Raw genomic sequence first — 16102 nt, forward strand, 5'->3', positions numbered from 1 at the left:
CGGGCTAGCGGGCGCATATTTAAGACGGTTTATGACGAATTTCAACTGGACGTGAGTTATGAGGAGTGTGAAAATGGCATACATTGTGCAAAATATTGATTTGGTTATATAAGACTAGATAGATTTGATTAGATTTGATTAGATTTGATTAGATTTGATTAGATTTGATTAGATTTGATTAGATTTGATTAGATTTGATTAGATTTGATTAGATTTGATTTGATTAGATTTGATTAGATTTGATTAGATTTGATTAGATTTGATTAGATTTGATTAGATTTGATTAGATTTGATTAGATTTGATTAGATTTGATTAGATTTGATTAGATTTGATTAGATTTGATTAGATTTGATTAGATTTGATTAGATTTGATTAGATTTGATTAGATTTGATTAGATTTGATTAGATTTGATTAGATTTGATTAGATTTGATTAGATTTGATTAGATTTGATTAGATTTGATTAGATTTGATTAGATTTGATTAGATTTGATTAGATTTGATTAGATTTGATTAGATTTGATTAGATTTGATTAGATTTGATTAGATTTGATTAGATTTGATTAGATTTGATTAGATTTGATTAGATTTGATTAGATTTGATTAGATTTTATTAGATTTGATTAGATTTGATTAGATTTGATTAGATTTGATTAGATTTGATTAGATTTGATTAGATTTGATTAGATTTGATTAGATTTGATTAGATTTGATTAGATTTGATTAGATTTGATTAGATTCGATTAGATTTGATAAGATCTGATTGGTTTTTATATCAATTCAGAAAAATTACCCGCAGAACGGTTAGTTATTATTTTATATTGAATTTAAATCCTGCATAATTTGGCAAAATCAACACCATCTAACGATTATACCGTAAATTGAGTGCACCAGGTAATGATGGTCATAAAGGTTGAAAATAAAAACCCGTGAATTCCTGGCGCTCGCCTTGCTCTAATGGCAGAGGAGTAATTTGTTTTAATTTGTACATTCTCGGTGAGCTCGTTCGATCCCCCATCACCAGCCGGATTTGGAGCCCGTGGACACGGTCGAGTCCCCATTCGCACCTGGCGCTGTTAACCTATGCCAACATCGATTGAGGTGATAAAACTCCCCCACCCTCCTCCTCCTTATCCCAAAGCTTCCCCTTTAGCACATAGTTACCCGCCCTTAACAACTCTCCTAGATTTACTCTGGGAAAAAAGAAGGATTTCTCGTTCACGGTCGTTTACCAGCTCGTTTCGGTTTATTGGCGTTCATTTCTGTGTTTTTCCTCGACACAGCTCTTTATGGCCATTTCCCACACTCCATCATCGGTGGTTCTTGTCGCCCCGGCAGACCCTCTTATTGTGGGTGGGTGGGGTGCCGGCCACCACTGCTAATAGAACACACTGGACTGGACGAAAGGTTCGATCGGAAGGGACAAAAAACGCTTTCCAGCTTAGACCGAGACCGCAGCCAGCAATCCACCGTGTCCTTAGGAGCCATGTTCCTTTTTCAAAATAAGGGAAGTTGGAGTTGATGGAATTTGACATCTGAATGACACAGTCTTGATCTATGTTCAGGCGGGGCTAGACAATGCCCAATGACTTCGGAAATTTAATCTGTCATTTTAAAACGGTTCATTGAAAGCAGCGCGTAGCCTTTCACAAACAATACTTTATCATAATTTCGCTGCCGGCCAAATTTTGTCTAAATCGAGCCCATCCAGCCCTACAATCCCCTAGCGTTAGTGATCCGAAGGCAAAAGTGAACCACGTGCCAATCCGCCGTGGTCCCTTCCACTAATGGCTACTCAATCTTGCTTATCGAATCGTGAATATACCTGTTTGGTTCTTTGCTCGGTGATTCCGCTGCAATCGTCCTTTTATCCAGCGGGAGAATTGGCGCTTTTGAATTGGTTTTTCACATGCTATCGCATGCAGATGATAACTGATTGTTGGTTGGTGGAGATTTGAAAAGGTTTCTGTTATTGTGATATTTTTGTCATTTTAAAACAGTTCTGAGAAAACTTTAACAAAGCAAATTCCTTGTTCTCCTTTAATCCAGCAAGAGACCTTTTTCACCTTTAATTTGCTGCCGGGCCTTTCCTAGTACAACACAGGGCCCGTCATTTCCCCAGCAGACCTTTGTCATCCGGATCAGACAGAGCAAAAAAAAAAAAGAGGAAAATTGAAACTTACCTTGGAATCCTTGGCGTAGTACAGCTTGTGGCCTTTCAGTCGGAAGTAGCGCCGCCTCCAGCGCTGGAAGGACCATGTTTGCTTCATCAGGTAACCCTCCTTAGAGGCCGCCTAGAGGTGGGGTAGGGTGGAAAATAAGGAGCACATACAGAGAGTTAGAGAGTGACTAAACAAAGCAGCGCAGGGGACAAAGTTTTACAAAGGGGTCGTGGTGAGCATTGGTGGAAGAACAAAGGAGAGGCCTTGTGGTTCCGAATCAGGGCAAACTATTGTTTTGCAAAGGAGCTTAAATTGAACAAAGACTTAAAATTGGATAGAGTATTAGCAAGTTTTGGGACCTTTTCGATATGCTTATGTTTAATTATCACAAGTCAAAAAATCAAATTATTCGCTCTACAGCATTGCCTTGGCGTTCTCGATTGCGAGATTCCTACTCGAAACTATGTGTCCGAAGGCTTGATTGTTGAGGCAAATGCAAACCTCTTTTTACACCTTAGCTTCCATCCACCCCGGAATTCGAACTGACGACCTTTGGATTGTGAGTCCAATTGCCTACCAGCGACTCCACCGAGACAGGACCCAGGGAGAAGACTCCTACAACTGGACTGAGCTAACGACAACAAATCTCGTCACAAAAAATGCCACCGGGACCTTCTGGGATTGAACTCAGGCCGATTATCACAAGTATTTTACCAACAATTGGGTCCTAAAATGAAGCTTAGATTTGTGATATTATTGTTCACAACGATAAAGCTTATTTTTCTGAGTACAATGATCCTTACGCCCGCAAAGGATTTAGAATGGGTTTTAAATCATTTAAAAAAAAAAATACTTCGCGGTCCTTCTTGACGGAAAAAGTCCTTCTTGACAGCTCGTTCCAAGGGACCATAGTTGATCCATAAAATTTTTTTTAGGGATTTTTGGGGTAATATGGACAGTGCACAGTGGTCCAGATCGCAAAATTAAGTGGAAAATGGATTTTCCGAAAAATGGTTAAGTTTTGGAGCTTTGGTGTCTTCAGAAGAGTTGTTGCATATGGAAAGGGGCAACTTTTGGTTTGGTTGAAAATTAGGGTGGTTCACGATTAGGGTGATTTTCAAAATCTAACTTTACAGGAATATTTTTGGGAATTTTTTGTCTTGTAAAAAGTTGTTGGGCTTGCCAATTCAAGCAACTTTGTCGAAGACAACAAAATTTTATCTCGTAATCTACGCCTTCTATGACCAAATTTATAGAAAGCATCTGAGCAAACCTTCAAAAATCAGTTTTTTGAACGTGGCAATTCAGGGTTAAGTTTTAGAGAAAAGTGATGTTAAGAGCACTTTTAGAGCTGAGCAATTCTCTACGAAATCGGTCTTTTCTCTTCAATTTTAATTTTTGTATTTTTTAATCCGACTGAAACTTTTTTGGTGCCTTCGGTATGCCCAAAGAAGCCATTTTGCATCATTAGTTTGTCCATATAATTTTCCATACAAATTTGGCAGATGTCCATACAAAAATGATGTATGAAAATTCAAAAATCTATATCTTTTGAAGGAATTTTTTGATCGATTTGGTGTCTTCGGCAAAGTTGTAGGTATGGATATGGACTACACTGGAAAAAAATAATACACGGTAAAAAAAATTTGGTGATTTTTTTATTTAACTTTTTATCACTAAAACTTGATTTACAAAAAAACACTATTTTTAATTTTTTTTATTTTTTGATATGTTTTAGAGGACATAAAATGTCAACTTTTCAGAAATTTCCAGGTTGTGCAAAAAATCATTGACCGAGTTATGAATTTTTTAGTCAATACTGATTTTTTCAAAAAATCGAAATTCGATGTAAAATCAAATTTGCAATCAAAAAGTACTTTAGTGAAATTTAGATAAAGTGCACCGTTTTCAAGTTATAGCCATATTTATGTAACTTTTTTCAAAATAGTCGCAGTTTTTCATTTTTTTAAATTAGTGCACATGTTTGCCCAGTTTTGAAAAAAATATTTTTGAAAAGCTGAGAAAATTCTCTATATTTTGTTTCTTCGGACTTTGTTGATACGACCATTAGTTGCTGAGATATTGCAATGCAAAGGTTTAAAAACAGGAAAATTGATGTTTTCTAAGTCTCACCCAAACAACCCACCATTTTCTATCGTCAATATCTCAGCCGTTTTCATATGTTAGTCTTGATTTAAAATTTTTGAAAATATTTTTTTCGAAAAGATCGGAAAATTTCACGAATGTTTCATTTTTGTAGATTGTAGATCGGACCATTAGTTGCTGAGATATCGACATTAGAAAATGGTGGGTTGTTTGGGTGAGACTTAGAAAACATAAATTTTCCTGTTTTTAAACCTTTGCATGGCAATTTCTCAGCATCTAAAGGTCGTATCAACAAAGTCCGAAGAAACAAAATATAGAGCTTTTCAAAAATATTTTTTTCAAAACTGGGCAAACATGTGCACTAATTTAAAAAAATGAAAAACTGCGACTATTTCAAAAAAAAGTCACTTAAATATGGCTATAACTTGAAAACGGTGCATTTTATCAAAATTTCACTAAAGTACTTTTTGATTGCAAATTTAATTTTACATCGAAAAATGAAGTTGAAAAATTTTTACGACCAGAATTTCGATTTTTTGAAAAAATCAGTATTGACTAAAAAATTCATAACTCGGTCAATGATTTTTTGCACAACCTGGAAATTTCTGAAAAGTTGGCATTTTATGTCCTCTAAAACATATCAAAAAATAAAAAAAATTAAAAATAGTGTTTTTTGTAAATCAAGTTTTAGTGATAAAAAGTTAAATAAAAAAATCACCAAATTTTTTTTACCGTGTATTATTTTTTTTCCAGTGTAGTCCATATCCATACCTACAACTTTGCCGAAGACACCAAATCGATCAAAAAATTCCTTCAAAAGGTATAGATTTTTGAATTTTCATACATCATTTTTGTATGGACATCTGCCAAATTTGTATGGAAAATTATATGGACAAACTAATGATGCAAAATGGCTTCTTTGGGCATACCGAAGGCACCAAAAAAGTTTCAGTCGGATTAAAAAATACAAAAAAAATCGAATGACCGAAATCCTAGAGAACTGCTCAGCTCTAAAAAACGAACATTTTTATTTGTTGACATGTCAATTTGGACTTAAGGGTCAAAAGTTACAGCCTTTTTAAGGTAAAAAAGATGCAAATTTAAAACTTAAATATCTCAAAAAGGCGCAAGCCAAAATTTAAGCACCAGGTTGCATTTGAAAGAGGAGATCTAGCACTAAAAACGCTGAAAAAATCTCAGAGGTGTTTTTCTTTAAACTCCAAGGGTTTCCAGTAAGGCCTCAGACTGGCAAGTAATTAATAATTACTTTGATTTTCAGCTGGTAATTAAGTAATTCTTTAATTACTTAGTAATTCATGCAATTAGAGTAATTGAAAGTAATTAATTGGTAATTAAAGTAATTTTGAGTAATTAAAATAATTGATTATTTTAAATTGTACTTCTTCAACAACACTATTTACTTTTTATATATAATCTATTATAACAGTATTTTATTAATTTCAAATAAGAGTGAAACACAAAGATTAAAATAGACTGGTTCTGTATGAGAAAGGCCTTATTCACCATAGTTCTCTCCTAAAACTTTCCTAAAATTTATTTTAATCATGTTGTTTATCGAAGCTGATTACCAACAAAAGGCAACGCCATGATATATTACCCAGTGAAAATGTTTTGTGAATCCGAAATCTATTCATTTTTATTAAGTAGGCGGAGAGGGGGTAATAATTATGAAAATATGTTTCTTTTTTTTTTTGCAAGAACTACATTAGAATTGATTATTTTTTATGCTTTTCCTTCTAATAGGCAGTCAAAATTATTTTAAGTTTGTGTGGATCAAATATTTAAAACCAAAATATACTTATACATTGATAAAAACAAAGTTTTCAAGTGATAGCCATTTAAAAATCAATAAAAATAAAAATATATTTTTTCATAATCTGCAGGAATTGACAGTCTTGTAACATTTCTCTATTAAGAGCTATTTCCCCGAAAAATTTTCAAATATTTCTGAGACAAATGTTTCAATGTTAAAAATCAAACTCTGTGAAATTAAAATCGACCAATATTCAGATGCAGAAATTAAATATTATTGTTAATATCAATTGAGCTACTTATTTTTTACCTGAAAATGGTATAATCAGGGATGGAATAATCGCAAAAAAATCAATTTCGCCGGCGAACTTTCTTCACCCGCGAAAGAGAGAGGAGGCAAATCACGCAAAAGAAAATCGCTCCCGAAATTCTCCAAAAAAATCAATCTGCTGATGATTTTTTGTGAACTTCCTTGTTAGCACCACTTTAGAATGTTTATTTCACTTTGTTTACACACATTGCCCATCTACAAAATGTGACAGGTCATTTTTCGACGTGTGACGTTACACTTGCAAGTGTAGCAGTGAAAAAGATGTTCAGCCGAATAATCAAGATGATGATTTTTTTAGATTCCTTTTACCGATCTTTCGTGCGCGAGAGAGGAGAGCCATGCTCCCTTCGGATTTTTTCTCTTGATGAACGTCCAATGATTTTCTTTTGATGATGATTATTCCATCGCTGGGTATAATTAAACAAAATGTCAATTTTATAATAAAATAAAACAATTCCAAATTTCAAACCAATTCATTCGCTGTAGGATATTTTGTAAACATCACACAAAGTTTCAGCGCCCTCTAGTGGAGGGCATGTTTGACGTTTGATCGCCTATAGCCTTTTTCAATAAAAATTGTACGCAAAATTCATAACATCCAGATTGGCACAAAAAAATAAACAGCATATTTTTTTTTAAATATCTATCGAATGAGCTATTTAAAACACCTAAACTCCCAAGCTCGAGAAAAAGGTGGAATTTCCATACAAATTCACCCTTTTTCTCGAGCTTGGGAGTTTAGGTGATAAATAATTTAGCTTAGAACCGTTGAAATGAATACTTAAATTTAAATTAAATGTTTTTTATCGTAGTGAAAAGTAATTAAGTAATTAATGTAATTAATCATTTTTGACCAGTAATTTGAGTAATTAATTGGCAGACTGGCAAGTAATAAACGCTTCTGGAAACCCTTGTTAAACTCGAGATATCTTCATTTGAAAAAGTCTAATTTTCAAGGTAAAATCATATGGGACCACCCTAACGAAGTTCGCAAATTGTTTAAATATATGTTTTTCCATGTAATTTTGCCCGCTGAATCTGAATCTGCCCTTAGAATTGAGCCAAAGTATCGAAAAATCGAGTTTTGATCATTTTTTGGGTTTCCATGTAAAATTATCATTTATGACCAAAAAATTACCAAAACTCGATTTTTGGATGCTTTGGCTCAATTCTGAGGGCAGATTCTGATTCAGATTTTGTTTAAGGGGGTTGCTTGAACGATGCCTGAGATATGTACGTATAAATATTGTGCATATTATCAATTTTTATCATCAAAAATTGCAATTTTTGATAGAACATGCTATGGGGGTAATTTGGCTTGTGGGGTAATTTGGACATACCTGAAAGTCTACCTGTCAGGCCAAAAAAAGTAACTTTCATGGTTGGTTCAGTTTTTAAAGGGATTTAGATAAATTTTGAGGGATTTAAAATGTCAAAGCACTAAAAAAGGAATGGGAGCAATGGGAAGCTTCACAAAACCTCTATTTTTTTAGTTTTAGATAAATTTATTCAAATATTTGAATGGATGATAATCTGATTACTGCACATTTGGCGTTCAACTAGATTCTTAAGTTGATTATTTTTAATTAATTTCAATGAATTTTCTAATGCTGGTGTACAATAATATTTAAACTTAAAGAGCTACGGAATGTAAAATTCAAAAATGGATCGTTTCAGTTTAATTAGTTGTTTATAGAGATTGGTTTAGTAAATCCAAACAATACCTTAATCACTTAAAACTATACTTGTGCCTAATCCAGAATCAATGTTTTAATCAATGTTTCAGAATGAATGATTTAATTGTTTATACTACACTGAACTATTAGTTACCTTCCTATGGAATTATAATTCTGTCACAAAATCATTATTTGTTAATGAATTATTGAGAGCGAAAATACACTTTCATAATATAAAGCAATTAAAAAACCAGGTTGAAGGATAAAAAACATGCTTAATTAATCAAAACATTAAACTTATTCTTCATCATGTGTCCAAATTACCCCACAAAAGGTGTTCAAATTACCCCACAAAAGGTGTCCATATTACCCCATGAAGCATGTCCAAATTACCCCATATGGGTGTCCATATTACCCCCGCACAAAAATGTGGGGGTAATTTGGACACCTTTTAATTTTTGCGATATTTTTTTGTGAAAATTTAAGGAAATGAATGATATTTTTCTATCGAATATGATTTCTATTAACCTGTGGTCTGCCCACCATTGAAAAAACGGCTAATATCCACTTTTGGCAAAAACGAGATATTTGCACCAGGTGGTAGAGGATGTTCCAACGCATCTTCTGGAAGTTGAATTTTACTGAAATAGTGCTTAGACTTGGCTGCCGATGCGAAAAACCAAACGGCTAATATGCCACTCTTATGGGAAATTGCCTTGACGGAGATTTTGTCACAAACACTAAAACGCGTTTTTCTCGGAATACTTGATTTGGCATAATAGCCGAATTTTCAATTATGGGCAGTGGTGTCATCCACATTTCTTTAAAATATCCATAGAGCCCGTGGCAGAGCAATTTCTTTAGGGTGTCCAAATTGCCCCACACTCCCCTATTCTTGTCCATTTATTTTGAAGCATTAAAAAAAAAATCAGAAATGGTTTGTAATCGTGTTTTTTACCATTGTATATAAAAATTTCATTAAGGCTTTAGGACCCTATTTACAACAAAATTATGATACAAAAAAAAATACTGACCGATTTCCAAGCAAATTTGTTGCAAACTTTCCACAAAAACTCCAAACAGAATAGGTAACTTTTTGTGAAATTTTGTATTTTTTATTGCAAGTTAATATATAAATGTCTAATGTTAATAAAGAACAAAAAATCAACAAAATTTCATAGCAAATCTTTACTTTTTTGCAAATGGACTTTTCTTTTTGAATTTTTATTTTAAATAGACTTTGTCCATGCATTCAAGAGTTTCAATTTACCAGGATTACAAAAATCCCGGCCATACAAATTTATAAATATCAGAGCCAGAAATCCAGAACATCCGAAAAGATCATGTTCTACTATTTTTCACGTTTATGCGTGATACACTTACGATAAATGAAATTGATCCATAAAACTTACTAAAAACACAATACACGATGGCTAGAAGAACCATTTGGAAGTAGGACTGATCAATTCCGGGTAGTCTGGAACCGGTTCCCGGGTACCAGATGAACGGCCAACTTGAGTTTTTTTTACGAAACCCCATCATGTTGCACATCAAACTTCATGAAATTGAAAGATTTGTCAATCTATGGACATGCCGTTGTTCACATACCCATTCTGGCACATCTGGAATCGGTTACTAGTGGTTTACCGTAAACATTTCTTGACATTTTTTGATAAGGTCCATCGGAGTATGCGGGATTCACTCTCACTAATCAAAAAAAAAATCTAGAAAAAAAATGCTGTACGTGCGACAACTGGCCAAAGGGATTCCAGGTCAAAACGCGTTTGACACACGTACATGCCCGATTACCATAAACATTTGTAATTCGTCGCCATCGTGCTAACTTGTCGAGTTGAGAACGCCATTTTGTGCAGCTCACAATGCCTCACCTTTTGACCTTCACAGATCCCCAAAATTCGATTTCAATCCTGAGATATTCAACGAAATCTGAAAAAACTCCGTGCCTTTTTGTCACTGTACATATGAAAGAAGTTTCAATCTTGTCGTGCTATCTTGTCACTCCCTGAAAATTGATGTAAGTGCGACAACTGGCCAAAAGGATTTCAGGTCAGAACGCGTTTGACGCACGTACAAGTTAGACTACCGTAAACATTTGTAATTATAACTCGGGACTCCAGCAACCAACTTCAACCAAACTTCGGGACAATGCACAGAATGGTCAACCAAACAAAACGTGCTTGTTATAGTTTACATTGCGTGCTCTCGTTTTTGTTTATTCAAGGTCAAACATTAAAATCGCCTTTTTGCTCGGAACGTCAACAAACAACGAGCGACAAGTGAGCACGACAGTGTCGAGCTCGTCCCTGTGTCAAACGCGTTCTGACCTGAAATCGCTTTGGCCAATTGCCGCGAAGATTTTTCGGTTTTTATTTTGGCCAAAATGCAAGATCGATGTGATTTCCAGGAACCGACAAAATTGATTAATAATCCAAAGTTTGATTTATTGATAAACAATCCTCACAAAACTTATGCATTAACAAGCTGAGTTGTTTTGAATAAACTATTTCACAAAACTTCTCGCTCGAATGTTTAAGAATCTGACTTCATACTTAAAATTCCAGCTCTTTAATAACCCCCACCCTGCAAGCAACCAGCTCAAGGATTTCCCATGAAACAAAGCAAAAAAATAAAAGAAAGCCAATTTATACAACGTCATCGCGGCCAATTTTCCTTGGACATGAAACAGAAACAACGACTTGCCTGCCCTCGGGGGGTCAAACAGAGAAACATGCCTCCAGTTGAATTCGTAGACTTGGAACTTTAGGAGAATTTCAACTTTAGATTTCATTTGGTTTGAGTTGGTGAAATAATGACGTATTTTGATACGGTGTTCCTCTGAACTATTTGTTCTTGAATTCACATCAAAATCTTGAATTGTCATGGTTCCTGAAGTGATATTTGTTTCAAAATTGAAATTTAATACAATTTCTGTTGTTATAGGTAAAAATAGAATTCTGATTTGGTTCTCTTCCGTGACGACTTTTCTTTTACTTGTAACAGGACTAATTGGAATGTTACCACATGTGTGGAAATCACGTGGTTGATATATGTTCTCAATAAAAACAAAGTTCAAAGAAATTGACCAATTATCGAGATGTGCACTTAAGTTCTCCTCTTCCAAACATAGAGCCATGGAATGTGACACTTGCTAATGAATTAAATGTCACTCATCGTTAGGAATTGCCCCCAGGTGCAGGCAATCAAAACCCGATACATCAATTGGCACTTTAATCGGACTCCACACCTGTCAGAACACGAGCAGCCACCCACATCTGTGGTATTGAATGCAATTTTCCTTTAACGAGCAACCACACCTGCACCTGCACTCCACTCCGCGGTTCAGGACACGACACGTTATCTCCTTTTGGTGCCAGCCATTGAACCAAGCATGTGTCCCACAATGTGGCGCAAGTAATTGAGTTATGTTTATCAACGGCTGTACGCCGATCGCCCCGGACAAAGGGCATTGTCAAAGGGGTCCTGTCCATCAGCGGCAGCAGTCTGGGTGATGTAAAGTTGGTCGCTAAATTGAACCATTCTAGAGTTCGTGGTAGTTGTGCCCTGACATTCGATGACAGTGCATCGCTTGACTTATTCCACTAAAAGTTAAACGTTAGACCACGTCATCAATACTGCTTACCAAAGGGATGTCAGAGTTGTCAGCGGATTTCGTGACTCTCGCGTAGTTGGTTTACGACTTTTGTTCTTTCAGTACCCAGGTAGCAACGATGCATTAGTGATTACTAGGGTTAGTGAATTTTCACGATTTCGCGGACAGCGTGAAATTCGTGAAATTTGAAGATTTCCGTGAAATCCCGTGAAATTTAGAAATTTTCTCAAATCAATTCATAACAAATATAAACATAATAAAAAATTTATTCCATAAAGTCTTTTTTGAGTAAATTTTATTAGTTTTCAATTAAAAAGCGTGATAAAAACAATTCTAAGAATACATAAACATAAAATGGTTATAACATTTACTGAGAAGTGAATGCTGCAAATACATAAATGATGTTAACAAAAATCAGTCAGTGTAAAAAAACATATTCTCGGAATCTTTAAGTTCTCACAAAGATGATATCATCAATCATTTGATTGCAGTTGTTCTCATAACAAAAATATCAGAAATAAGAATTTAGAATGAAAATTTGAATTCCATTAGCATAGAAACAAATATGGAGACTATAAATTTCGTTTCCGGTTTATTTTTCACGATATATAATCATTTGGGTGGATTGTTCCCGTGGAAGGTAACAAAAAATACCACTTTTTTATGTTTTCTGATTTTGAATAAAAAATTTAATGATTTCGTTACAAGGTTTGTTAAGTCTTGCTTCGAAAGAAATTCAATAAAATGTAAAAAGATAAAGTAGAAGCACATCACTGAAAACTTTTAAGCTTTTTTAGTCGAATATTCAAAAATCAGTTCAAAAAATAAAAATACGCATACCCATCAATAACGTCATGATTCGAAATCCGGACACTTAGTAGCATATCATTTTTGTTATAGCTGGCAAAAAATTATGTAATAAGTTGGAAATGTAGAAATATCATCAGGATGTAGTATAAACAGTCAGTTTCAAGAAAATGCATGCAAAATATGTCTTTTCAAACAATTTTTCATCAGAATTTCAAAATTAAGATGACTTGTTGTGCTTCGAATCCCGGACACTGATAAAAGCTGATTCGAAATCCGGACACTTTTGCTTCGAATTCCGGACACTCGATTTTACTTATGAATCGCACAAATTTGGACTGAAATGTTAGTGAATGGCATTCTTTAGGTCTCAAATAAGCTGTTAACATCAAAACAATCGATAGTTTATATAAAAATTTGCTAGAATTTAAGGAAATCGTAACCATAAATTTCTGCTTTGCCTTCCCGGTGCTTCGAACGCCTATGAAATATTTCAAGTGAAATGTTTCGCATTTTTGGTAAACTTATAATTTTATTGTATTTAATTGTTTTGGCATTAACTACAGCGTTCAAACAAACTTTAAATGAAAGTTGATGTTGGAGTTCATCAAATAACACAGTTTTGGCATTCATAATGCCAACTTATATCCAAATAATTGATAAAACAAGATGAAGTGTCCGGGTTTCGAAGCGTCCGGGAATTCGAATCATGACGTTAAACCACCTGGAAACTTTTTTGAAAAAGTTTTTTTTTGCGTCACGTTGAAATTTAGAAATAATTCTTTTTAGTTTATTGAAAAATAATAAATAATGAAGCATGAAATGTAGTTTTTGTAGTTTTAACATAAGATTTTGAGAGTTATTTTAACATTTTTCACGTTCCGCGAAATTTCCGTGAAATTTGGTGTTTTGAAATTTAGGTCCCCGTGAAATTTGCATTTTTTGAGCGTGAAAAATCACTAAGCCTAGTGATTACCTTTGTCCTCCCCGACACATGGCAGCGTCAATTAATACAATTCAGCGTGTCCAAACCAGCATGTGAGCTAATGATTAATAAAGCATACGTTTTCATTATTATTATTTTTTTAATTAGCCTTGAAATTCAAAATTAAGGGGTTACATACATGTAAATCGGCAGACATGTTAATGGTTGGTATGAGCACACACAAAAAAAAAATATTTTTTTTGATCTGTTTTCACTGTTTCACTCAAGAAACCAGTCCCATGTGCTTGAGGAGATCGATTTTGAAGAAGTTATGTGAAAAAAAGATAAAAATATGTTTCTGTTTATCATATAAAAAATAGTCAATTTAAGATTTAGATTGTGTTTTTTCAAAAAACTAAATTTCAAAATCGGGCTTGGTCATGCACACAGGATAGGTCTTGAGAGTATTAACACCAAAGTTTCAGCCAATTTGGTCCATCCAATCTCGTGATATTGTGGCACCCGTAAATCAACTCGGTGTTTCGAGAAAACGCTCAGAATGTTTGACAGTTCGCTTTGCGCATGGCAGAATTTCAAGCTTAAATCGTCTGTTACTCACTTTAATCATGAAATACCTTCATGAAACTTTCAAAAGTGATTGAAAATCATCTTTTGGAAATATTTAATGAATATTCGGAATTATGAAATTTGGAGATTTTCAAAATGTATGTAACCCCTTAAGAGGCAGTTTTAGTAGATTTTGCTCGGTTTGTTCTAGAGGGAGTATCGAGGTGCTCCGAGGTCAAAAGTTAGGGAATTTCATGGACTATAAGCCTACGTAATTAACTTTTTGGCCAATCGCAGTTATTCCCATAGTTTTACTTTTTCTATAACAAACATTTTACAAAGTTAGTTTTTACCCTGTTGGCCAAAAAGACGACACTTTCAGGTATCAATTTTGAAATTTTCGTAAGTTTGAAGTATTGTAGTTGTAAATTTGATTGGGAAAAAAATGTCATTTAAAATTAATTAAAATAATTCATACCAAATTTTTGGATTAGGGTTAAAACAGGTATTCGCCTACAAAATACAGCATTTGACGTTTTGATCACAGGGTGAACAAAATCAAACTTTTTTTGACAAAGAACTTTGTCCTAAGGTTTCTATACGTGGTGTCAATCCAAAATTTTCGCGAAGCGAAAACGTTACGTGACGAATTCCCCGCTCGGCAAATTTCCTCTCTTTTTGGTGCACGCTGGTTGGATGAACGAACGACCGGCTCCGTGGCTTAATGGTTACGGCTTCTGCCTCACAAGCAGAAGGTTCAGGGATCAAATCCCGGTCGGTACCTTTGAAATTTGGAATCAGGAATTTGAACTTTGAATATGAACAAAAACGAAAATGAATCAGGTGGGATTCGAACTCACACCTTTGGATTGGTGGTCTGGGACGCTAAGCAGTCGGCCATCAGAAGGTTTACACTCTAGCAGTGAATTGATCCGTAGTGTTGAAACATGTTATCTTCTCATATTAAATACGCGCTGATCCCTGATTTGCCTGACGGGATTGGAAGTCTAAATATAGATCGAGTTTCCTTCAGATGCTTGCTTCTATGTTTAGGCGGGGCCGAACAATGCCCAGCGACCTCGGAATTGGACCGCAAGGAGCTCTGTCATTCTGAAACGGGTCGTTGGAAGCAGCGCGAGGGCTATCACCACCTAATACCCGGGACTGAGATAAGTTGTATCAGCATTCGGCATATACAAAGTCTGATACAAACTATACTTTCCCATAATATCGCTACCGGTTAGCGGGTATTGGATTGGATCACACACACACACACACACACACACACGCTGGTTGGATGAACGAACGTTTCCCAATCAGTCAATCGAGAGACGTGACATTGATGTATCTAAAACCACCCCCCCACATCACCTCATAATTTTCGGATCGTCGACGAGGCAACAAAACGCGGCTCGGTCGGTCCCGAAAATTCATTCTATTGCTGGACGTCGACGAGAACACATCAGAAGCAGATGGCCTGGTGGCCCGGTAGCAGACGGCCTGGAGGTCCGGGAGCAGATGGCTTGGAGGCAAGGACCAGCTAAGACATGCCAGTCGCGGGAGTCGATCATTGGAACTGGCCAACACCTAGACTGGAGTGGCCGGAGGCCCCGCGGATGTTCCGATGGGGGGACATTTGCCGGACCGTAAGAGTTGGGGCAATATGGGTATCAAACTTTATGGTTTTTGATACTGGACATGAAATATGACATTTCGGCAGTAGTGGCCATAATCCGGAGTGGCGGGAGGCCCCGCGGATGTTCCGATGGGGGGACATTTGCCGGACCGTAAGAGTTGGGGCAATATGGGTATCAAACTTTATGGTTTTTGATACTGGACATGAAATATGACATTTCGGCAGTAGTGGCCACAATCCGGAGTGGCCGGAGGCCCCGCGGATGTTCCGATGGGGGGACATTTGCCGGACCGTAAGAGTTGGGGCAATATGGGTATCAAACTTTATGGTTTTTGATACTGGACATGAAATTTGACATTTCGGCAGTAGTGGCCACAATCCGAAGTGGCCGGAAGCTCGCGGATGTTCCGATGGGGGGACATTTGCCGGACCGTAAGAGTTGGGGCAATATGGGTATCAAACTTTATGGTTTTTGATACTGGACATGA

The 16102-nt window shown here is 35.6% G+C and overlaps 1 protein-coding gene across 1 annotated transcript in view; it reads right to left on the reverse strand.

Annotated features, from left to right (window-relative positions):
* Positions 1–2141: 2141 nt before the first annotated feature.
* LOC128092338 (diacylglycerol kinase eta-like) overlaps positions 2142–16102 on the reverse strand; it is a 30188-nt gene continuing 16227 nt past the window's right edge. The window contains exon 2 of the mRNA XM_052705978.1: positions 2142–2294. Coding sequence (XP_052561938.1) covers positions 2142–2294 — 153 coding nt within the window. The remainder of the gene's footprint in view (positions 2295–16102) is intronic.

Source organism: Culex pipiens, chromosome 1 (genome assembly GCF_016801865.2).
Source record: "Culex pipiens pallens isolate TS chromosome 1, TS_CPP_V2, whole genome shotgun sequence".
NCBI classification, from domain to species: Eukaryota; Metazoa; Arthropoda; class Insecta; order Diptera; family Culicidae; genus Culex; species Culex pipiens.